This window comes from Sapajus apella, unplaced genomic scaffold, assembly GCF_009761245.1.
Source record: "Sapajus apella isolate SASKATOON/1434 unplaced genomic scaffold, GSC_monkey_1.0 scaffold146, whole genome shotgun sequence".
Taxonomy (NCBI): domain Eukaryota; kingdom Metazoa; phylum Chordata; class Mammalia; order Primates; family Cebidae; genus Sapajus; species Sapajus apella.
The window spans coordinates 2,085,506-2,110,343 of NW_022437086.1; the positions used below are offsets into that span (position 1 = coordinate 2,085,506).

At 41.7% G+C, this 24,838-nt stretch overlaps 1 protein-coding gene across 6 annotated transcripts in view; it reads left to right on the forward strand.

Annotated features, from left to right (window-relative positions):
- LOC116540884 (S-adenosyl-L-methionine-dependent tRNA 4-demethylwyosine synthase TYW1) overlaps nucleotides 1-24,838 on the forward strand; it is a 309,103-nt gene that overhangs the window by 227,718 nt on the left and 56,547 nt on the right. For 5 of the 6 annotated variants that reach the window (XM_032264672.1, XM_032264670.1, XM_032264674.1 and 2 more), the window contains one exon: nucleotides 21,542-22,723. The exons of the other annotated variant lie outside the window; for it this stretch is intronic. In XM_032264672.1, coding sequence (XP_032120563.1) covers nucleotides 21,542-21,763 — 222 coding nt within the window. In that variant the 3' untranslated portion in view covers nucleotides 21,764-22,723. Of the gene's footprint in view, nucleotides 1-21,541; nucleotides 22,724-24,838 lie in introns of those variants that run through there. 6 annotated transcript variants of the gene reach the window in all.

The window sequence follows — 24,838 nt, forward strand, 5'->3', positions numbered from 1 at the left end:
CTGCCTCAGCCTCCTGGGTAGCTGGGATTACAGGCACACACCACCATGCCCAGCTGATTTTTTGTATTTTAGTAGAGATAGGGTTTCATCATGTTGACCAGGATGGTCTCGATCTCTTGACCTCGTGATCCACCCGCCTCGGCCTCCCAAAGTGCTGGGATTACAGGCTTGAGCCACCGCACCCGGCCCCTAGTTTAACTCTTAATAGCCCCTTCCCTTTGATCCAGTTGAGTAGCCCACTCTTACTTGTAATAACTCCTTAAGCTATTAAACTTACTAAAGCCATTCCTGGACAAAATGAATTCTTCTTCATGTTTCTTCTAGTTCATTTACTTTTTAGAAGTTCTACTATGTGAACCTGCTTTTCAGCCTCATTGAGAGCTCCGGCCTCAAGACACCTCCATTCTTTTCTCACCTTTTCCTTTTCTGCACAACTTGTCCTGCACATTTGGATTTTGTTGTGTAGTATTTTACTTGGTATGTGTATTAGTCAGGGTTCTCTTAGAGAGACAGAACTAATATATATATATATGTATATCCTATTGATCCTATATATTTATGTATGTGTGTGTGTGTGTGTATATATATATATATCTTATCCTATAGAACTAATGGGATATATGTATCTATATATATCCTGTTTATCGTATATATATGTGTGTGTGTGTGTATATATATATGTATAAACGGGAGTTTATTAAGTATTAACTTACACGATCACAAGGTCCCGCAATAGACTGCCTGCAAGCTGAGGAGCAAGGAGAGCCAGTCTGAGTCCCAAAACTGAAGAACCTGGAGTCTGATGTTGAAGGGCAGGAAGCATCTGGCATGGGAGAAAGATGTAGGCTGGGAGGCTAGGCCCATCTCTGCTTTTCATGTTTTTCTGCCTGCTTATATTCACTGGCAGCTGATTAGACTGTGCCCTCCAGGTTAAGGGTGGGTCTGCCCTCCCCAGCCCGCTGACTCAAATGTTAATCTCTTTTGGGAACACTCACACAGACACACCCAGGTTCAGTACTTTGTGTCCTTCAATCCAGTCAAGTTGACACTCAGTATTAACCATCACAGTATGTTTGTGTCTGTCCTTGTAAGTGAAATTAGTCTGTACTTTTTCCTTTCTGTACTGTCCTTGTCTACCTTGGACTCAAAGTAATGTTTATCTGATAATAGGAGGTAAGGAGTGCTTTCTTTCTTTTCCCTGAAGTTGCTTGTTCTCTGAAGCCATTCAGGCTTGCTGTCTTCTATAGGTGATTTTTTTTTCTTTGATGGTTATAATGCAATACAAGTTTTTCCTTGAATCATTTTTTAATGTGTATTTTTCTATAATATTGTACATTTCATCTAAGTTCTCAAAATTTTGGTAAAAATTACTTATGATTTTCTGTATGATAAAAATCTCAACCAAATCTGTAATCATATATCATTGTCACTATTGGTCTCATCTCATCTTTTCTTAATTGTCTTGCCCAGAGGTGTGACTAGTTGGTATCGCCATAGACAAGGTGTGTCTATTTCCCTGTGACTACAAAGAACCAGCATTTGGAATTTTTGCTTATTTCTCTTGTTTGCTGTTTCACTAGAATGCTTATTTTTATTGTTTCTTTCCTTCCTACTTTCTTTGAAATGACTCTGTTGTTTTTCTATCTTAAGTTGATTACTTTGCTCATAATATTTTCTGTACCTCTTTTTTCCTAAGCTGAGGTGGACATTTGGGGCCATGAGTTTCCCTTTAAGTACTATTTTAGCTGCATCCCACAGATTTTGCCCTGTAGCACTTCACTTTTCATTGAGAGCTAAGTATGTTGTAATTTCAGTCATGATTTCTTGTTGAATCCATGAATTATTTAGAAGTATTTTTAAAATCTGTCATATGAATATTTTTCGTTATTTTGATTTGAATTTTATTGCATTTTCGTATACGGTGCTCTGCTTTATATTTATCTGGAATATTTTTTGAGACTGGTTATATGGCGTGGCGTGTGGATGATTTTATCAATAATTTGTGTTGTTATTGTAGTTTTGACTTACATTTGCCTAATAAGTGATGCTGAACACTTTTTTTATGTGCTGATTTCTGTATCATCTTTAAAAAAGAATTGGGATTTTGTTGTTGTTGTTGAGTTTTAGGCATTCTCTATATATTGTGGATCTCATCCCTTACCAGATACATCATTTGCAAATTTTTCCCCATTTTCTGAGTTGCCTTTTTACTCTGTTGATACTGCCTTTTGATGCATGCCTTTTAACATTTTTCATAAAGTCCAATTTGTCTATTCTTTCTCTTTTTGCCTGTTCTCCATACTCAAGAAATCATTGCCATATTCAGTGTCATGAAACTTTTGCCATATGTTTTCTTCTAAGAGTTATAGTTTTAAGTCTTATGTTTAGGTGTTTGATCTGTTTTGAGTTAATTTTTGCATATGGTATTAGATAAGGATCCAGCTTCATTGCTTTGCATGTAGTGTTTTTCCAACACCATTCGTTAAGGAGACTGTCCTTTCCCCATTGAGTGGTCTTGGCACCCTTGTCAAAGATCATTTGACTATATTTGTGAGGGTTTATTTCTGGGCTCTCTATTCCATTGGTCTACATGCCTATCTTTATGCCAGTATCATACTGTTTTGATTATTATAGCTTTGTTTTAAGTTTTTTTTTGTTTGTTTTTTGGGGTTTTTTTTAGTTGTTGTAAGTTTTTGAAATCAGGGAGTGTGAGTCCTCTAGTTTTGTGTTATTTTTCAAGATTGTTTTTGGCTCTTAAGGGTCCCATGAGAATCCATTTGAATTTTAGGATAGATTTCTATTTCTATAAAAAAAAATTTTTTTTTGTTATTTTGATAGATACTGTATTGAATATGTAGATAACTTTGGGTAGTATTGATATCTTTTTTTTTTTTTTTTTTTTTTGAGACAGTTTTTTTGTTCTTGTTGTCCAGGCTGGAGAGCAATGACACATTCTTGGCTCACTGCAACTTCTGCCTCCCCGGTTCAAGTGATTCTCCTGCCTCAGCCTCCCGAGTAGCTGGGATTACAAGCACCTGCCACCATGCCTGGCTAATTTTTGTATTTTTAGTAAAGATGGGGTTTCACCATGTTGGCCAGTCTGGACTCGAACTCCTGACCTTAGGTGATCTGCCTGCCTCGGCCTCCCAAAATGCTGGGATTACAGGTGTGAGCCACCGTGTCCAGCCGTTGTTGACATCTTAATGTTAAATCTTTCAATCCATGAAAATGGGATGTATTTCCATTTAGTTATGTGTTTTAAAATTTATTCCAGCAGTGTTTTATACTTCTCATTATACAAGTCATTTACCTCTTTGGTTAAATATAATTCGAAGTATTTTATTATTTTTGATGCTATTGTATTTTTATTTTTGTTTTATTTTTATTTGTTTATTTAATTTTGAGATGGAGTCTGCTCTGTAGCACAGGCTGTAGTGCAGTGGCATGGTCTCAGCTTGCTGCAACTTCCATTCCCCAGATTCAAGAGATCCTCCCACCTCAGCCTCCTAAGTAGCTGGGACTACAAGTGCATGCCATCACGCTGGGCTAATTGTGGTATTAATGCAGAGACAGGCTTTTACCATGTTGCCCAGACTTGCCTCAAACTCCTGAGCTCAAGCAGTCTGCCCTCCTTGGCCTTCCAACGTGTTAGAATTACAGGCATGAGCCACCACTCCCTATGGTGGCTATCGTATATGAACCTGTTGTTGTTTTTTTCTTTTCAGATTGTTCATTATTAGTAAGTGGAAATGCAGCTAATTTTTGCATGTTAACTTTGTATCCTGCCACTTTGCTGAATTTCTTTATTAGTTTAAACAGTTCTATGGCCGAATGTTTATAATTTTCTGCATATAACATCATATAATTTACAAACAAAAATTACTTTACTTCATCCTCTCTAATTTCGATGCCTTCTATTTCTTCTTCTTCCCTAATTGCTGTGGTGAGAAATTCCATTATTATGTTGTAAACAAGTAGTGAAGATGATCATCCTTGCCTTGTTCTGATTTTAGAGGAAAAGCTTTCAGTGTTTTACTGTTAAGTATGATATTCACTGGAGGTTTTTTATATGTGGCTTTTATTATGTTAAGATAGTTTCCAGCTATTCCTTCTTTGTTGAATGTTTTTATCATGAAAATCATGAAAGGGTATTGAGTTTTGTCAGATGCCTTTCCTGTATCAATTGCGATTAATGTGTAGTTTTTGTCCTTCATTCTGTTAACGTGGTATATTACATGGATCCGTCTTTGCATTCCAGCGATAAATCCCACTTGTCCATGGTATATAATTATTTTAATATGCTGCTGAATTTGGTTTGCTGGTATTTTGAGGATTTTTGTGTCAGTATTCAAAAGTGATACTCATATGCAGTTTTCTTGTAGTACGATCTTTGTCTGGCTTTAGTATCAGGATAATGCTGATCTCATTGAATGAGTTGGAAGTATTCCCTCCTCTTCAGTGTTTTGGGAACTTTGAGAAAGATTGGTGTTAGTTCTCCTTTAAATGTTTTGTAGAATTCACAAGTGAAGCCATCAGGTCCAGGGATGTTCTTTGTAGGGAGATCTTAAATTACTGATTTAATCTCCATACTAGTTATGAATGATCAGATCTTCTGTTGCTTTGTGACTTAGTCTTGGTAGATTCCATGTTTCTAGGCATTTGTCTATTTCATCTAAATTATCCATTTGCTGGCATACCATTGTTTATAGTACACTCTTACAGCTTTTTTTAAAATGTAGAATTGGTAGTAAAAACATTTCTGATTTTGGTAATTCAAGTCTTATATCTCTCTTTTTAAAAATTCATCCAGCTGAAGGTTGTCAATTTTATTGCTTTTTTAAAAGAACCAGCTTTGGGTGTTTTTTGTTTGTTTCTGTTCTCTATTTTGTTGATCTCTGCTCTGATCTTTATTATTTCCTTCTGCTAGCTTTTGGTTCAGTGTGTCCTTTTTCTAGTTCCTGAAGTTTTAGTTAGGTTGTTGATTTGAGGTCTTTTTAAAAATCAGTGTTTACAGCTATGTTTTTCCCTTAGCATTGCTTTCACTGTCCTGTAAGTTTTAATATATGGTGGTTTCATTTTCATTAGTCTGTATTTTTAAATTTCCTTTGTGATTTCTTCTGTGATCCATTGGTAATATTTTTGGGTGTGTTGCTTAATCTCTACAAATTTGTGAATTTTTTTGTTTCATTCATTTATTGATTTTTAACTTCATCCCACTGTTCTCGGAGAATATGCTTTATATAATATCCATGTTTTTGAATCTAGGCCTCATTGGTAGCATGACTTACTGCCTTTCCTGGAAAATGCCATCTGTGCACTTGGGAAGGATGTGTATTCTGTTGTGTTCTGTGTGTCTTTTAAATCTAGTTGGCTTATCGTGTTCTTCAGGTGCTTTATTTTCGTGCTTATCTTTGTCTGGTTGTTGTATCTATGAATGAGAATGAAGTATTGAAGTCTCTTGAGTATTGTTGTAGAATTGTCATTTCTCCTGTCAATTATATCAATATCTGCTTTGTATATGTTGATTATCTGTTATGAGATGCTTAAATGTTTACCGTAGTTACATGTTTTGTAACTTTTTACTTTTGAACTTTTTATCAATATGTCATATTTTTCTTTGTTTCAAGACTTTTTTGCTTCACAACCTCATTTTCTCTGATACTAGTATAGCCAGTCCTTCTGACTCTCGGTTTCTGTTTGCATGGAATACCTTTTCCACCCTTTCACTTTCAATGCACTCGTATGTTTGGATCTAAAGTCAGTCTATTGTAGATGGCATATACTGGGACCATATCTTTTTATTCATTCTACCAATCTCTGTCTTTGGACTGGAAGGTTTAATTAATATGCATCTAAAGTAATGACTGACACGGAGCGATTTATTTCTGTCATTTTGTTCTTTCTCATATGCCTTACAGCTATTTTGTCCCTCATTTTCTGAATACTGTCTTCTTTTGTGTTGAGTCTTTGCAGTGAAAATTTTAATTACCTTTTCATTTCCTTTTGTGTATATGCTGTAGCTATTCTCTTTGTGCTTACAGTGGACATTGCATTTAACATTCTGAAGTTTTAATACTCCAATTTTAATTCATACCAGCTTAACTTAATAGCATACAAAACTAGGTTCCTTTGCAGCTCTGTCCCACCCCTTCCAGTTGTTGATGTTGCAAAATAACACCTTTTTTTATACATTGTGTGTCCCAAAACATAAACTAATAATTGCTTTTTTTTTTTTTTTTTTAAACACTTTAGAATCTTAACGTAGAAAACAAAACATAGAGGCCAGGTGCAGTGGCTCACACCTGTACCAGCACTTTGGGAGGCCGAGGTGGGCAGATCACCTGAGGTCACAAGTTCGGGACCAGCCTGGCTTACATGGCAAAACCCTGTCTCTACAAAAAATGGAAAAACTGGCTGGGCGTGATGGCGAGCACCTGTAATCCCAGCTGCTCAGGAGGCTGAGGCACAAGAATTGCTTGAATCTAGGAGGCGGAGGTTGTAGTGAGCTGAGATGGTGCCACTGCACTCCAGCCTGGGCAACAGAGTAAGGCTCCATCCCCAAAAAAAAAGAAAAGAAAGAAAAGAAAAAACCATAGAGTTATAAAACAAAGCTATAACAATCAATTTTATAATTGCCCATATATTTACCTTTACTTCTTCGTGAAGCTGCAAGTTACTGTCTAGTGTCCTTTCATTTCAACCTGCAGGACTCCATTTAGCATTTCTTACAGGGCAGATCTAGTGGAATAATAAACTCCCTCAGCTTTTGTTTATTTGGAAATATCTTATTTCCTTCCTCATGTTTTGCCAATATAGGATTCCTGGTTGACATTCTTTTTCTTGTAGCACTTTAAACATCTTAACCTTCTGAGCTCCAAAATTTCTGATTAGAAATCTTTTCTGACCTTACTAAGGATCCCCTGTGTGTGTGACAAGTCACTTCTCTCTTACTGCTTTGAAGATTCTCTGTCTTTGACTTTTGACAGCTTGATTATAATGTGTCTTGGTGTGTGTCTTTTTTAAAAGTTTATTATCCTTGGCGTTCATTGAACTTCTTCAGTGTTTATGTCTTTCATCAAATTTAAGGAGAAATTTGACCATTATTTCTTCAGGTTTCTGTCTGTTGTCTTCTGTCTCTCTCCTTCTGAGATTGCCACGTGCAAATGTCAGTTCACTTGATGGCGCTTCATGGTCCCTTGGTCTCTGTTCACTCTTCTTCAATCTTTTTTCTTTCTGTTATTCAGATGTGATCATTTCCATCACCCTATTTTCAAGTTCACTAATCCCCCTGCCTGTGGCAATATGCCTTTGAATTCTTCTAATGAATTTTTCATTTCAGTTATTCTATTTTTTAGTTCCAGAATTTCTTTTTGATTTCTTTTTAGGTTTTTTATGCCTATTGATATTTCTATTTTGTTTCTATGTCCTTTTCTTGACTTTTCCCACATAGTCCTTCCATCCTTAGAGCACCTTTAAGATCGTTGTTTTTTTTTTGAGACGGGAGTTTTGCACTTGTTACCCAGGCTGGAGTGCAATGGCGCGATCTCGGCTCACCGCAACCTCCGCCTCCCGGGTTCAGGCAATTCTCCTGCCTCAGCCTCCTGAGTAGCTGGGATTACAGGCACGCGCCACCATGCCCAGCTAATTTTTTGTAGTTTTAGTGGAGACGGGGTTTCACTGTGTTGACCAGGATGGTCTCGATCTCTTGACCTCGTGATCCACCCGCCTCGGCCTCCCAAAGTGCTGGGATTACAGGCGTGAGCCACCGCGCCTGGCCAAGATCGTTGTTTTAAAGTCTGTGTCTAGTACATCTGCTGTCTGCCCTTTCTTAGGGTCGGTTTCTGTGGGATTTGTAGTTTTCTTTCGAATGGGCCATACTTGACCGTTTCTTTGTGTGCCTTGTGATTTTTATTGTTGAAAACTGGACATTTGTATCTAATCATGTGGCCACCTTGGAAATCAGATTATTTGCCTCTCAGTGTTTGCTGGAGGTTTTTTTTGTTTGGTTTTGTTTGATTATTGAAGGCTGTCTCTGTGCCAAGGATCAGCTCGAGGCGTGAACTCAAGGTCATTTCAGGTCTTTTTGAAGACTACACCTTTCCCTGGGCATGCGTGGTGACTGTAATTTCCCTGTAAATATGTTTATTTTTTAATGTCTTAGTCTTTAATGTATGTCGTATGTCACCCAAAGAGGAGAAAGAAAAGTGAAAGGGGAAAGTGAAAGAGGTAGGGATGGGGAAGCCTTGAAATCCCCGGGGACATCACTTAGGCTAGATGGGGAGGGGCCTGGCACAGTGACTGCCTGCCTCTGTTCTGCACTCCCATGACAAGAACACAGATCCTTCATATTTTGGAGACAGTGTTCTCATTGCCCATCCTGCCTCTCAGAAGCTGCATGCAAGCTGCCCCCATAACATGTACACAGCTGCCTGCCATGGGGCTGAGTCGTCGGCCACTGGTAGTGGCTTTGGAGCTAAGAGCTGAGATTGACTGAAAATAACTGCAATTGACTGTCAAGCCTTCCCCTGGATGTTACAAGCCTTCAGTAGACTCCAGGCTTCCAAAATAGTTACATCAGACAAATCTGCCAGTGTAATTTTTGTCTGGGTGGGGAAAAGTATTCCTAGTGCTTTCTACTCCAGCATCGCCCCAGAATCCTCTACCCGGATATTTTTAAAATTTATACTTAGTTGAATTCTGAAGTAAATCAGCTTTGCTATTCTTCAGCATAATACAAAGACTTTCCTGTGCTTTTTCCTACAAGTTTCCTTTTCAACAAGTTGATACTTGTTTATTTTTATTATTTTTTGAGACAGAGTTTTGCAGTGTCATGATCTCAGCTCACTGCAACCTCTACTCCTGGGTTCAAGTGATTCTCCTGCCTCAGCCTCCCAAGTAGCCGAGATTACAGGCGTGCAAAGGAAAGCAGAATGTCCTTTGGAAACAGGAGACAGAGCCCCTGTCCCAGCACAGCCAACAGCAGTCTCCTTGATCTCCACAATCCTTAGCTCTGAGAGTTTGGCCATAATAAGACCCTGCAGATAATCAGGCACTGATCACAGAGGACTCCTTCTTGGAGATGTAAAACTTGTAAGGGAGGGGAAGAAGAGCTATCTCCTCCCCCACATCCTCCAATCTCGGAATAAGAAGGGACTCCAGTACTTTCATTTAGGTTTTGCGCAGTGTTCTCTTAGCAAAACCTGTCGTCCATGTGGAACTCACCCGCATCAGAGGCCTGACTCCTCCCAGCAGCAGGTGCTTTCAGAGAAGGATCAGAGAGAATTGGCATTTTGGTGACACTGCTCAGAGGATTTAGCTCCACTCCAACAAAATGGGAGATTAAGATGGAAACTTCAGAAAATGAGTTTCCAGATACACCTTTAGAATTGCGCTTGGATATATCAAGAATTTAATCTTATTGTTAGAGTTTTGTCTCTCAAAATGGTTCCACAGGCAACTGTTACCATGTGACTCCTGCTTATCACCAGTAAACTCAGAAGAGGGTGGCAACAGCTCTCAGCATTCCACCATCACAGGCAGTCAGGTGTATTTTCAAGTCTGCCCTTGTGATCTCTGCCTCTTCTTACCTGAAGAAGAAACTATACAGTTGTAGCTACAACCAGCAAAAACAACCTCCAAGCTGTCCTTGTTCCTTCTTTTTTTTCAGTTTTCTTTCTTTTTTTTTTAGTTAGAGACAGAGTTTGACCACGTTGGCTAGAGCGGTTTCGAACTCCTGGCCTCAAATGATCCGCCCGCCTCGGCCTCCCAAAGTGCTGAGATTACAGGCGTGAGCCACTACACCCGGCCCCTCGTTCCTTCTTGAGTGTAGGCTGATCCAGCTTTGGAATAAACTTAGTTTATAGTTTATAATTTAAAACAAAGACAAACCTCCTTTCCTAAAACAAACCTCCTTCTTGTCTGGAGACTAGACGGCCTTTGTAGGACTAAGAAATTAGCCACAAGATTAGAAGTTAGTGTTTAGGAGTTACACAGCTGGAGGCTACAAGATTCTGACCCTTCCTAAACTACTCCTAAGATCAGCACTTGAGATATTTTGCAGACCCTGCACTTGACTCAGCTGACACCACCCAGATCAGTAAACTGGCTCATCTGATCTTGTGGCCCCCACCCAGGAACTGACGCAAGAGGACAAGTTGTCCTTAAAAACTGTACACCCTGAATGCTTAGGGAGACCGATTTGAGTGATACTAAAGCTCTGGTCACATGCACAGCTGGCTCTGTGTGGATTACTCTTTCTCCATTGCAATTCCCCTGTCTTGATAAATTGGCTCTGTCTAGGCAGCGGGCAAGGCGAACCCACTGGGCAGTTACAGTAACATTCTTTTTCAGTTGTCCAAAAATCACCTGTCGGTATTCCAAAGTCACTTCTCCCTCAAACTACCCCTGATCTTCCTCTATTCCCACCCAGTTGACATTAATTTTGAGTTGTGAGAAGGTCTGGCAGCCCCTCTTCTTTCTTTGAACCAGTGCTTCCCTGCTGTTTGGTTTATAAGTATGATTGTATGTTTGGAGACCCATCTAGACAATAATAATTGACACTGAGATGACATAAATGTTCTGGAGTATAAAAATGGAAATAATATGTATGATTCTTTTTTATTAGTGTTCTTTTTTATTTTTGTCTTCTATTATATATGGACTTTGAAATCTGATTACGCAATTAGATGAATTTTACCCACAGAAAGGCCTTACCCTTTGCCCTCAGCTTCTAGGAGGTGATCAATAAGCCCTTGGAATGTCCTGCCTGATAAGAGTACCTTTGTTTATTTGTAGGCCTTGAGCTGTACCAGGTTTTTTTTTTTTTTTTTTTTTTTTTTTTTTTTTTTTTTTTTTTTTTGAGATGGAGACTCACTCTGTCACCCAGACTGGAGTGCAGTAGCAAAATCTTTTCTCACTGCAACCTCTGCCTCCAAGGTTCAAGGAATTCTCCAGCCTCGGACTCCTGAGCAGCTGGGAGTTACAGGTGTGTAAATCCATACCTGTATGGTGTGGATTCACACTCTGTACCTGGCTAATTTTTGTATTTTTAGTAGAGATGGGGTTCCACCATGTTGGCCAGGCTGGTCTCGAACTCCTGACCTTCCTCAGCTGCCCAAAGTGCTGGGATTATAGGCTTGATGAGCCACCATGCCCGGCCCCCACACCAGATATTCTCTGCCAATCAAATTATTTCATATGGTTGGGGCTTTGGGCCATGCAGTTATTAGCTCAGCCTCTGGAGGGGCTGGAAATTAAGGCCAGTGTATTAGTCTGTTTTCACGCTGCTGATAAACACATACCCAAGACTGGGTAATTTATAAGGAAAAAGGTTTAATGGACTCACAGTTTACATGGTTGGGGACACCTCACAATCATGGCCGAAGGTGAAAGGCACATCTCACATGGTGGCAGACAAGAGAAGAGAGCTTGTGCAGGGAAACCCCCCTTCATAAAACCATCAGACCTCATGAGATTTATTCACAATCATGAGCACAGGAAAGACCCGTCCCCATGATTCATTTACCTCTCACTGGGTCCCACCCACAAGATATAGGAATTGTGGGAGCTACAATTCAAGATGAGATTTGGGTGGGGACAGAGCCAAACCATATCAACAAATTTCTTAATAAACGCTTTTTGCTAAAAGTTCTGACCATTTGCTTTTTAAATAAAGAATGGTATATTGTTACATGGAAGAATATTTATATAAACTGCCTCCAATGTTGATTCTAATAAATAGCTTTTGGGGTCCTCTTTTTTCTGCTTATATATAGGATTTCTTTCTTATTTTAACTCTTGAATGTGTAGAACTGTGAGACCTTTGAAAGATTAGAACTTTTTCAGTGACTCTGCAGTATTTATAACAAAAGCTACAGCAACTTTCAGCAGAACCTGGTGGAGGCAGTGGCTAGGGGCCAGCCAAATGATACAAATTTTTTGTTTGTAACATTTTCAGTTTGAGGTGACTGGATCTCCCTTATAGATGAGTCTATGGAGAAGGTACAAGAGAAACTGATAGGAAGTCAGTTCTTCATCTGCAACTTCTTGCCTGTAACTGTTAGGAACTAGTACGTGTAATGGGAAGGATAGCCTTCACTGTGGCAGTTTTATTTTTTTAGTTATTATTTTGTCAGAAGGGATGGAAGCTGTGTAAATAAAATCAAACCAATCCAAGGCAAAGCACACTGACTTTAGAGGTCTGCATAAAAAGCTTTCAGCTCCCCTTGCTTTTCTGAGGCCTCTTTTGTGCTGTACTTGAGTAGAGAAATAATTAATAGATAGTATTCTTCTCAGTATGGTCATTGTTTAGACTGGATGCTGAGAGAACTGGAAGTACCTTAAGAATTTGGAATACAGGCCAGGCATGTGGCTCACGCCTGTAATCCCAGCACTTTGGGAGGCCGAGGAGGGCGGATTACCTGAGATCAGGAGTTTGAGACCAGCCAGGTCAACATGGTGAAACCCCGTCTCTACTAAAAATACAAAAATTAGCTGGGTGTGGTGGTGCATACCTGTAATCCCAGCTACTCAGGGGGCTGAGGCAGGAGAACCACTTGGACCTGGGAGGTGGAGGTTGCAATGAGCCAAGATTGCTCTATTGCACCCCAGCCTGGGCGACAGAGTGAGACTCCATCTCAAAAAAAAAAAAGAAAATTGGAATATACACTTTTCTGTAACTTTTAGATAAGTTAAACAAAGGGAGTTAACTTACAGATATTGCACACAAATAAGTCCAGGGATAAAACAAAACAAAACAAACAACAAAAACAACACCTCTCTGGCCAGGTGAGGTGGATCACACCTGCATTCCAGCACTTTAAGGGCTGAAGTAGGAGAATTGCTTGAGCCCTGGAGTTCAAGACCATCCTGGGCAGTATAGCAAGACTATCTCTCTAGAAAACATTGAAAAATTAGCTGGATATGGTGTCATTTACCTGCTATTCCAGAGACTGAGGAGGGAGAGGGTCCTTGAGCCCAGGAGGATGAGGCTACAGTGAGCTGTGACTGTACCGCTGCACTCCCGCCTGGGAGGTAGAGCGAGACCCTGTCTCCAGAACAAAACAAAACAAAACAAAACAAAAATCCTGTCTTTGCAGTGTCCTTGAGAAATATTTGAAAGACATGATGATTAGTTCTGTGATTTTCCACGTGGAAAATCCAGTCGCGTGCAATCATGTAATGACCGCCGTCTCCTTAGCACCCTCCAGTTTGGATCTTGGCCCTTCTACTTCTTCCTGAGGATATGACCTCAGCACAGTTATCATTTAGCGTTTTTGGACTTTTGCTCTCATTCTAAAGATAGAAATCTAACCACAACATGTTTGTTACGTGGATTACACAACATAGAGAACCAAACATAGCACCTAGTACCTAGGGTACTTCACAGGGATTTGTCACTGCTCCTCTCCTTTCCTCTGCCCTACATTTTTTGGCTGAGGTTGTTGATGTGCTTTTTCCTTTCTTGGATGGATACAGTCACCACTATTTTAAACCTTATCTTTGGTTTTGTCAAAATTCTATGTGGACAGTTTAGAAGTCCAAGTTTATTAATTAAAAAAAGAAAAGCAGCAGTTCCTTGTACCCTCCTCAGATACAAACACACCTCCATTTCCCTCTCAAGCAACAACCACTTTCACATTTTCTAGGTGATTTGTTTGGTATTTATCTCCATATCTCTAAATAACATACTTACATTGCTGCTCCCCACTGTGCCCCCAACTTGCCATTTTGCTTATTATCTCTCTTTTTTTTTTTTCTGAGACACAGTCTCTCTCTGTCACCCAGGCTGGAGTGTAGTGGCACAATCATGGCTCACTGCAGCCTCCACCTCCTGGGCTCAAGCGATTCTCCTGCCTCAGTCTCTTGAGTAGCTGGGACTACAGAAGCCCACCACCACACCCAGCTAATTTTTCACCCTGTTGTCCAGTCTGGTCTCAACTCCTGACATCAAATGATCCACCCACCTCAGCCTCCCAAAGTGCTGGGATTACAGGCGTGAGCCACCGCACCCGGCCGCTTATCTTTACTGTGTACTATGGAAGATGAGGATTGAGCTTGCTTTTCTACCTCCTCCCAAAACACCCTTTCCCATTCCACCACCCTCCCAACATACACATACCAGATTTTTATTTAGATGATTGTGGGGTTTTTTGCATTATTATGACCATGTGAACTGCCTGCTGCCAACTCATGCCATCTCCTACAATTGCTGTTTGTTTCCAGTGCCACCTTTGGTTTCCTTGTATTTAATAATTATTTTATTACTTTCTTCATCTAGATTTCTGTGTTCTTTTGCTAATTCAACTCTCAAACTCTGCCATTGCAAATACATTGTCTCTCAGACTTTTGGATGTGTTGGAGTTGCTATTAAGTTCATCTTTTTGAAGACGTCTCTGCAGGGGCACTTTCTTAGCTACCCACCTTGGACAGTTCACTCTCTGCAACCTAGTTCACAGCTGTTATCCTGGGATCAACGGCTCTGTTTTGACTGAAATGTTCCTGGGATCCATGTTTCCTTTTTAGTTACTCTTTCGTTCATAAGAAACACATCCTCTAGGAGATTCCTAAGAAACTGACATGTAAAAAGTACGATCTTTTGAGACCTTAAACATCTAAACATGTTTTCATTCTCCCTACGCAGTTGATTTGGATATAGAATTCTTGGTTGGAAACTATGCCCCCGTTGAGGTTGGAGCAGCTGTCTTTCAGCTTTCCTTGCAGTAATTGAGGACTCAACAGGCATTCAGATTCTTAATCCTCTGTGTAGGACTGTGCTTTTCTATTAGATTTCCTCTTTGTCTCCATTGTTTTGAAATTTTATTGTGATGTGCCTCAGTGTGTCTGGGTTTATCCATTGTAGACACCTTTAATATGGAAACTCATGTCCTTCACTTCTTAACATTTCCAGCATTATTTCATTGAATATATCCTCTCATCTATTTTTTTTTTCTCCTTTCTGTCTAGAACTCCTAAAAAGAAAAGTTTTAAATTGGGTCTTATGGACTAGTTCTTTAATTAAAAAAAAAAAATCTTTTCTGCCAGGCACGTTGGCTCTCGCCTGTAATCCCAGCACTTTGGGAGGCCATGGTAGGTGGATCACCTGAGATCAGGAATTCAAGACCAGCCTGACCAACAGGACAAAACCCTGTCTCTACTAAAAATACAAAAAATTAGCTGGGCGTGGTGGCGCTCGCCTATAGTCCCAGCTACTCAGGAGACTGAGGCAGGAGAATCACTTGTACCTGGGATGCAGAGGTTGCGCGAGCTGAGATTGCGCCATTTCAGTCCAGCCTGGGTGACAGAGGAGAGTCTGTCTCAAAAAATTAAAATTAAATTTAAAAATCTTTTCTATGTTCTATTTTTCTGTCTTTTTTATGCTACCCTTTAGGAAATGTTCTTAATTTTGTTTCTTAACTTTCTTGTGAATCTGTCATTTATGCTCCCAAATTTTAAAAATAGAATTTTTTGTTGGTTTTGGAGACAGAGTTGTACTCTGTCACCCAGGTTGGAGTGCAGTGGCATGATCTTGACTCACTACAAGCACTGCCTCCTGGGTTGAGGCTATTCTCCTGCCTCAGACTTCTGAGTAGCTGGGATCACAGGCGCATGCCACCATGCCCAGCTAATTTTTGTATTTCTAGTAGAGACGGGGTTTCACCGTGTTGGTCAGGCTGGTCTCGAGCACTGACCTTGTCATCCACCCACCTCAGCCTCCCATAGTGCTGGGATTACAGGCGTGAGCCACTGTGACTGGCCAAATTGAAGATCTTTTAAAAATTATTTGTTTCTTTTATAGCATAGCTTTAAAATAAATGCACTATTTTCTTTCATTTCTTTGAGGATATCAATAATAGTTCTTTCAGTTTAGTTGGTTATCATTTGTGTCATTTTCTCTTTCAAAGGCTCAGTTTATTTTTACGTTTTTCCTTTTGTTTACTTTTATTCCTCTATCATGTTAGAAGTTTTTCTCAGGTGGCTGATGGCCATTGGTTATATGCTTGCATTTGAGAGTGGGAGACTAAAGACCAGCCTGGACAACATGGCAAAATCTCGTCTCTACAAAAAAAATACAAAAATTAGCCAGCCGTGATGGTGTGTGCCTGTAATCCCAGCTACTCGGGAGGCTGGCAGGAGAATCACTTGAACCTGGGAGGCGGAGGTTGCAATGAGCCAAGAGAGTGACTCCACTCTAGCCTGGGTGACCGAGCAAGACTCTGTCTTAAAAGTAAATAAATAAAAATAATAATAATAAATAAAGAGCACTCTAAAGGTGTGGTCTGGACTCTCTTGGAGTGATCTACTGGATCATTTCCTTAGAGAATCCCAAACTCAGTGTCTTGTAATCTGTCCTCTCGGGCTGGTCAGAAGGGTCTGCTCAACTTCTGCAGCTTGCAGTGGTCCCTGGTGGTCCAGAAACAGGAAGGGGAATAGTTTTAGTACGGCAGCCCTGTCCTCAGCTGTACCTGCTGCCCCAGAGACCACAGATCCTTTTCTGAATTGTTTTCTGAGAAGAAACCTCCAGTCGTCTGTCGGCATGGAATAGGCAGGTGCTCCGCTGTCAGTATGTGCAGGGCGCCAGGAACTGGAGATTCTCATAATGTCTTACACAGCATATAAACCTGTCTTTGGGTTTTTTGTGGGGAGTGGGTTTGGTACCTCCTCAGTCTGGGCTTCCTGTGGGGGGACCGGTGCAGCCGGTTTCTGAGCCTTTGAGCAATTCTAAACCATAAATTGGGTTGACTCTTGGATTTCTCTATTTGCTGGCTTAGGATTCAGCTCTGTTGGGTCTGCTAAACCAGTTTGCTCACCCTTCATGTTTTCAGCTTCTCAAAGTCCGATACTGTTTTCTCCTCTCCTAATAGCTTTATTTTTATGTTATGTATCGTTTTAAAATGTTCTTACTGTCATTTTAGTGGGGTTTCAAGAGGAAGTAACAGTACATGCATGCATTTAATCTACCATCTTTAATAGTATCTTTTTGAACCAAGAACCTATGCAATTATTATTGTTTAGTGAAATTCTTCCTGTGTGGAAGATGAGAACATAATGAGGACAAGGCGCTTTGTGCAGCAATGTGATTCTTGCAGAGATCAGGAGCCTGTGTGGCCTCATCTGGCCAGCAAGGCCACAGACCCTTAGCAGCCTGGCTTTATTAAGTCAGAACTGTACCTTCTTGCGCTTGTGTGCTTTTAAGATCATCTATGACCTTTTGAGTTTATTTGTAATTCTGCATCGCTTCCTTTCTTCCCTTACTGCTGGATTTGAGGAATGCTTTTAGCAGAGTGACCTGGTGTCTCAGGATACTTAACCTCAGATTTTGTGATTTGGGGTTTCGTGCCTCTGTTTATGCAGCTGTCTCTCAGCACTTCTTGTGTGTCAATCATACCAAATTTTGCTCTTTCAGCTTCTGCCTTTTACATGGAACACTTTGACTTTTGCTGGGCTGCGATTGTTCAGTATTAGTCTCCAATTGTCCTGAGAGGAGGCACATGTGGTTCCATTCTGTCTTTTGGTTCTAGTGGCTCTGTTCATTTCAGAATAACTTACCGTTAAGGACTGAATGTTTGTGTCCTCCTCCCCTCCCAGAGTCACAGGTTGCCATCCTCACGCCCAGTGTGGCTGTGTTTGGAGATGGGGTTTCGAAGGAAGCAACTAGGATTAAATGAGGTTATAAGGGTTAGCCCTGATCTGATAGGACCCGTGTCTTTATAAGAAGAGACATCAGCGCTGGGTGTGGTGGCTCACGCCTGTGATCCAAGCACTTTGGGAGGTCAGGGTTGGACGATCACTTGAGGCCAGGAGTTCAAGAGCACCCTGGGCAACATAACAAGACCCTTTCTCTACAGAAAATTTTTAAAAATTCACTGGGCATGGTGTCATGTACCTGTAGTCTCAGCTATTCAGGAGGCTGAGGTGGTGGGAGGATTGCTTGAGCCCACAAGGTTGAGGCTGCAGTGAGCTCTGGTCGTACGGCTCCACTCCAGCCTGGGTGACAGAGTGAGAACCTGTCTCTTAAAAAAAATAGGAAGAAGAAGAAGAGACATGAGAGGGCTCTGGTCATTTGCTCACTCACTTTCCATGGCCACGCACCAGGAAAAGGCCACGTGGGGCAGAGCAAGAAGGCTGCCGCCTGCCAGACAGGAAGAGAGCCCTCACCAGAAACTGAGTTAGCCAGATCTGCCAGCCTCCAGAACTGTGAGAGAAGAATTTTCTGTTGTTTCAGCCGCCCACACTGTGGCATTTTGCTATGGCAGCCTGAGCTGATGCTCCCACATCATGCTGCATTTACTTGGTCTGGTCTTCCAGCTAGTTTTCTTAGACATTGGGAATCAGAGGGGTCAGTTGTCAGATTTTAGCTTACAACTGTCCTACCTGTGCAACTTAAATTTTTTCCGTTTTAAGCCAGAGTAGAGTTTTAGAGTCAAAAGAAACCAGGTTCTTTAGTGCAGAAGTTTTCAAACTGCATTAGAAGTTAGGAAATCGGTTTTGCGAGTTGCAGCCGCCAGTTCTCCTATGAAATTCTTTGCCTGCAGTTTTGTGAAAGCTGTATTTCCAGCCCGTGTGGGTATATTTGTGTGTGTGTGTTTGCGTGTACTAGATTGAGATATCACATATATTTTTGACTGTAGGTATGATAAAAAATATTAAGTCTATTATATTGCTCAAATGCATCCTTTACTCTCTCTTAGAATATCCATGGCAAATGATTATTGTTAAGAGTTTGAAGGTGAAGGAGCATCAGGATTATGAACCAGAGGGGTCAGACTTCAGAGACAGAAATAGGGAAGAAGACAGTATGGTCATCTCTTCCTTTCAGCAAGTGAAACTAGGAGTCCCCAAAAGACTCCTCTCCAGGGCAGGCATGTGTGAGTCATCACATCTGTCTCTGCGCTCCCCAGTGCCTCGTACATAACCTCACTCACTGTACACACCACGCTGTGTTGTAATTATTTTCTAAATGTGTGTGGCTGGGCCGAGTCCATAGTTGGCCCAGTTGGCCCCTATTGATGGATGAAGGGATAAATGGCATCATTTTTGGCCTCATTTGGCTGCCATACATGTTGAATTGCATATAAATGCCGTGTCTACTCTTGCACTGGTTAGGAATTCACCCCAGGCTCAGTCAAGTGTGAGTGTCGTGCCTCTGTCATGCATACACAGTGAAGCTGTCCCTTCTATTCTATGGAACCTGGAGCAGCAAAATTGTATCACGTCTCAAGATGTCAGTAGAACGGGCGGAATTTTGATTCTTTGTTCAGAGGTGAGGAAGAAGGGCTGGGCCGTCACATGTCCTGGATGGCGGCGTATGTTGTTAAGTTCCGTGTATTCACAGAGCCAGCAGGCTTGGTGGGGTGGAGTGCAGGAGGGAACTGCAGGGGCTGGTGTAGTGTCTGCGGAGGTTCAGGACAGTGAGGTCCGGCAGCAGTGGAACTGACAGAAACTGTCAACAGGGGAATGTCTCACGGGAACCGGACTCACGGGATTTAGGAAGACTTCCCAGAGCAAAGGACGAAGGACACGTGAGTTAGAGGGAGCGGCATGGGCGTCCCCTGAGAGGGCCGCAGCTCACGAAGAGATCAGATTTGATACTCAGACTTCGCGTTCAGGATCATGGGAATCAGTTCTGCTGTAGGCACAGTCTCAGGCCGTCCTTGGAAAGCTAAGGGAAGCCACAGCTGGAATCAGGTCAGTCGTCTAGAAGATGGTGGCCGCGCCCCAGAGGAAGGGCCTGCGTGACCACGTCACGCCACTGAAGAACTGCTTAGGGAGAATCGACGGGGGTGTGAGGGGCCAGGGAAAAGGAGGTCTCCTTTGACTCTGCAGTTTTGAGGCTCCAAGCCTGGGAATGACAATGATTGGTTCCACAACAGTAGACAGCACTTCAGGGACAGTCTGGCCTGGGAGAGAAAATGATGGTAAGATATAAAATTTTTTTTCTCTTTTTTTTTCTTTTTTATTTATTTATTTTTTTTTCAAGACGGGGTTTCACCATGTTGGTCAGGCTGATCTTGAACTCCCGACCTCAAGTGATCGGACTGCCTTGGCCTCCAAAGTGCTTGGATTGCTCAGCCAAGATATAAATTTTACATCTTGGGTTGTAGAGTTCACGGAGCCCCCAAGGCATCATTTCCAAGAATGGTCTCATTACAAGAAAACTTCCCCTAATTCACAAACAGAGCAATTAAGCTTTTCCACATATTCAGCGTTTTCCCCCTAGAAAGCTCTTAGCTATTAGGTGTAAAAAATCAGATGTCATTTAAATTCAGCATATTTTAATATTTTAAATCCAGGAACCTATGTATTTTCCTTTTGTGTGTGTGTGTGTGTGTTTGTGTGTGTGTGACTAGAACAGAAAATTGTTCCTTAGTTCCTTTAGTTAGTTGGAGGTTTTTTTTTGTTTGTTTGTTTTTTTGTTGTTGTTTGTTTGTTTGTTTTTAGATGAAATTTCACTCTTGTCGCCCAGGCTGGAGGGCAGTGGCGCAGTCTTGGCTCACTGCATCCTCCACCTCCCAGGTTCAAGTGATTCTCCTGCCTCAGCCTCTTGAGTAGCTGGAATTACAGACGCCTGCACCATGCCCAGCTAATTTTTGTATTTTTAGTAGAGACAGGGTTTCTCCACGTTGGCCAGGCTGCTCTGGAACCTCCTGACCTCAGGTGATCCACCTGCCTCAGCCTCCCAAAGTGCTGGGATTACAGGCGTGAGCCACTGCACCCGGCCATTAGGGATTCATTCTTCTTTTCTTTCTTCTTTCTTTCTTGAAAGGGATTTTTAAAAGACAGTGGCATGACAAGTACTTGTCTCTTTATGAGTCAGGTATCAGTGTATTAGTTAATACATTTACACAAACGAATGCCAAACAAATGCTTTGAATGAAAAGCCTTCACAGTTCAATTAGTACTTCCTTCCGAGCCTCTTCAACTTTCTTTCTGTTTTCTTCATTCCAGGTCATTATTCCACAGTGACTTTTGAGAAGCAATTTTCTTAAGAGAGTACAAATTGGATTATCCCCTCTTACTGAATTGAAATTCTTCAGGCTTTCCACTAATGAGATATTGTATCCACGTTAGGCTAAAAAAAGCTAGTTCCAGTCATTTAGTTAGCATTTTTGAATTAGAAGTTATTGATTAAACCTTCACTAATAAGCCAAGTTGAGTTGTAAAAAGGATTCCACAAGGTGCTGTTAACACAGCCATGAAAATCTGTAACCGATCAAAAGCGGCAAAGGCAGGAATTAGAATTAGTTTGAATTAGCTACATGGTGACACGGAAACATTTGACCTTGTGTCAGTGGGACTGCTTGAGACAAACTTGACTTGTCTTCTGGGCCCAGCGTGACATCAGGCCCAAGGTTAAGGAAGCCCTCCTGTGATTGGAGCACATCTTGCTTTTGATAGGAAGTCACGAGTTTTGTTTTGTTTTGTTTTTTTGACTTGATGGGGAGAAAAGATCAGACGTGGTCATGATTTTTAAAAAAAATTATATATTTTTTTCTAGGGATGTTTTTACTTCTGACTTGACACACTTTTTTTTTCTTTGCAGTTTAAGGTTGGTAGTGAATGGTGGACCTGGATCGATTATAACCGCTTCCAGGAGCTCGTCCAGGAATACGAAGATAGTGGTGGATCAAAGACATTCAGCGCAAAGGATTATATGGCCAGAACTCCTCACTGGGCATTATTTGGTGCCAGTGAAAGAGGCTTTGATCCCAAGGACACAAGACATCAGAGAAAGAACAAATCAAAGGCTATTTCTGGATGTTGAGATTATCTGATTTCAGGGTACTGAAGGAGAAAAACTTGAATGGCCCCAAAAGGTCCTTGAACACCACTGTGATTCTTCTGAGGACGAGTTACGTAAATTATACCTTCGTGCAAAGGATACGACAAGACAGTAAACACAGGGATACAGGCCTGGGCCACAGCCCTTATGTTTTTTTTCAGATCTCAACCCCTTTCCCAATTTTACTTCTAAAAGGAAAATGATTTGGGGGGGAACTACACCGTCGCTATTAGAATTTAACTGATAGTTTTATATTATAACATTTAAGACCTGCCAGAATGCTCGTCCCGAGAGCAGCAGACAAGGAAGAAACGCCTGGTTCTCTTCCTCTTCCCTGGCCCTTGGCCTTTCATGGAGTGGCTACTTCGCATTGACCTGCACTGCCCTGAGCTAAACTTAACATCTGCTCCTTCTAAGATAAAAGCTTGATCCCTTTCTTCAATCTTAAGACAGCACCTCCTGAAAGAATCTAGGTTGTCACAACTCTCAATTATTTTTAAATACTGCATAGATTGAGTTTTGGCTTGTTACCGACACTTCACGAAATTGCATCGGATCTAAAACTGTGCTAGATCTCATCCCTTTCTCTTGTAAATTACCACGGACCACAGGGCGCAGTACAGCTGTCTGTTCTCAGAGGAGCTGCCGTGTCAGGGTCTGGAGCCTGCAGTCTCACAAGCGCACTTTGCACTGAAGGGGATCATTTGCTTTTTGTGTGGGAAGTCCCCATCCAGGCCTCATATCATGATGCAACGGCAGGCAGGTCTCCATCCTCGTTCACTCTGGTGGCCCTCGCTGCTTTCCATAGTCTGTTCTTTAAGCTTCAAGTGTTTTCAAGTTGGAGAGATCAGAAACACTCAAAATTGTTTTCAGGTTATCAAGTTATTTTACCAGTCTTTTATGCAAAAGCTGAATTAATAAAATAATCTTTTGTAAAGACTTGCAGCATGAGCTTTCATTTTTAAAAATTTTTATTCTAATTTTGTGGGCACGTAGTAGGGTGTATATGTTTATGTGGTACATGAGATGTTTTGATACAAGCATCCAATACGTAAGAACAACATCATGGAGAATGGGGTATCCATCCCCTCAAGCCTTTATCCTGTGTGCTAAAACCAATCCAATTATGCTCTTTTAGTTAATTTTTATTTATTTATTTTGAGACAGAGTCTCACTGTCACCCAGGCTGGAGTACAATGGCGTAATCTCGGCTCACTACAACCTCCACCTCCCAGGTTCAAATGATTCTCCTACCTCAGCCTCCTGAGCAGCTGGAATTACAGGCATGTACCACCACACCTGGTTATTTTTTTTTGGTATTTTTAGTACAGGCAGGGTTTAACCCTGTTGGCCAGGCTGGTCTCAAACTCCCGACCTCAGGTGATCCACCTTGGCCTCCCAAAGTGCTGGGAATACAGGTGTAAGCCACCACGTCCAGCCAGACCTGTAGTTCTAAACCCTGTTAGACCCACCTTCTCCTTACATATCAGCAGTTTTGTAACTGTATTCTCTATTCTATGCTGAATTAAAATTCATAGGTAATATAATCTACCTACCCAGTTGAAAACTGGGCACCTTTTGTTTTTTTTAGACACTGTCTCGCTCTGTTGCTGAGGCTGGAGGGCAAGTAGCAGTCATGGCTCACTGCAGCCTCCATCTCCTGGGCTCAAGCAGTCCTCCCACCTCAGCCTCCTGAGGAGCTGGGACTGCAGAGCTAAATTTTTTTGATGTTTTTTGTAGACACAGGGTTTCACTATGTTGTCCAGGCTGGTCTTGAACTCCTGAGCTCGAGAGATCCTCCCATGTTTAAAGATTTATTTAAGGCTAGGCGCAGTGGCTCATGCCTATAATCCTAGCACTTAAGGAGGCTGAGGCGGGTGGTTCACCTGAAGTCAGGAGTCCGAGACCAGCCTGGCCAACATAGTGAAACCCTATCTCTACTAAAAATACAAAAATTAGCTGGGCATGGTGGCGGGCACCTATAATCCCAGCTACTTGGGAGGCTGCGGCAGGAAAATCACTTGAACCCGAGAGCCGGAGGTTGCAGTCTTACTCTGTTGCCCAGGCTTGAGTGCAGTAGCACAATCTCAGCTCACTGCAACCTCTGCCTTCTGGGTTCAAGTGATTCTTGTGCCTCAGCCTCTCGAGTAGCTGGGGCTACAGGCATGAGCCACAACGCCTGGCTAATTTTTGTATTTTTAGTAGCGTTGGGGGTCTCACCATGTTTGTCAGGCTGGTCTTGAACTCCTGACCTCAAGTGATCCGCCCACCATGACCTCCCAAAGTTCTGGGATTACAGGCATGAGCTACTGCACCCAGCTGATTAGGATATTTTAAAGGATACAAATGAACAGTCAGATGAAAAGATAGGAGGTCTGGGAAGATCTTGGGCACAGAAGCTTCTGTCCCTGGGGAGTTGAGCTGTACCACCCTCGCAGCTTATTGATGTATTGACCCGTCCTGAAGCTCCCTACATGCCATAGTTAGTGGTTGTTACAGAAGCTTCATCATGTAGAGATCCTAGCAGATGAGGGGTGGGCTGAAAGTTCCAATCTTCTAATCATGTTGGTCCTCCTGGCAACCAGTCTTCATCCATGAGCCCACCAAGAACAAGCCCACTTCGTTAGCACAAAAGATGCTCCTGTAACCCAGGAAATTCCAAGAGATTCGGAGCTCTACGGCAGGAGCTGGGGCAGAAAGCAAATATGAGGATAAAAGATGCACCCAGCACCCCTGTCACTCAGGAGATCAGGAGTTCTGTGCCAGGTACCAGGGACAAAGACCAAAAACCAAATATATATGTATAATTATATCACAGATGGGATAGCGGCAAAGTAGCACAGAAGTGTTATCTTTCTTGAAATCACCAGGTCTTCTTTTTTGAGATGGAGTTTCACTGTGTTGCCCAGGCTAGAGTGTAGTTGTGAGATCTCGGCTCATGCAGACTTCGCTTCTGAGGTTCAAGTGATTCTTGTGCCTCAGCCTCCTGAGTAGCTAGGATTGCAGGTGCCCACCACCATGCCTGGCTATTTTTGTATTTTTAGTAGAGATGGGCGT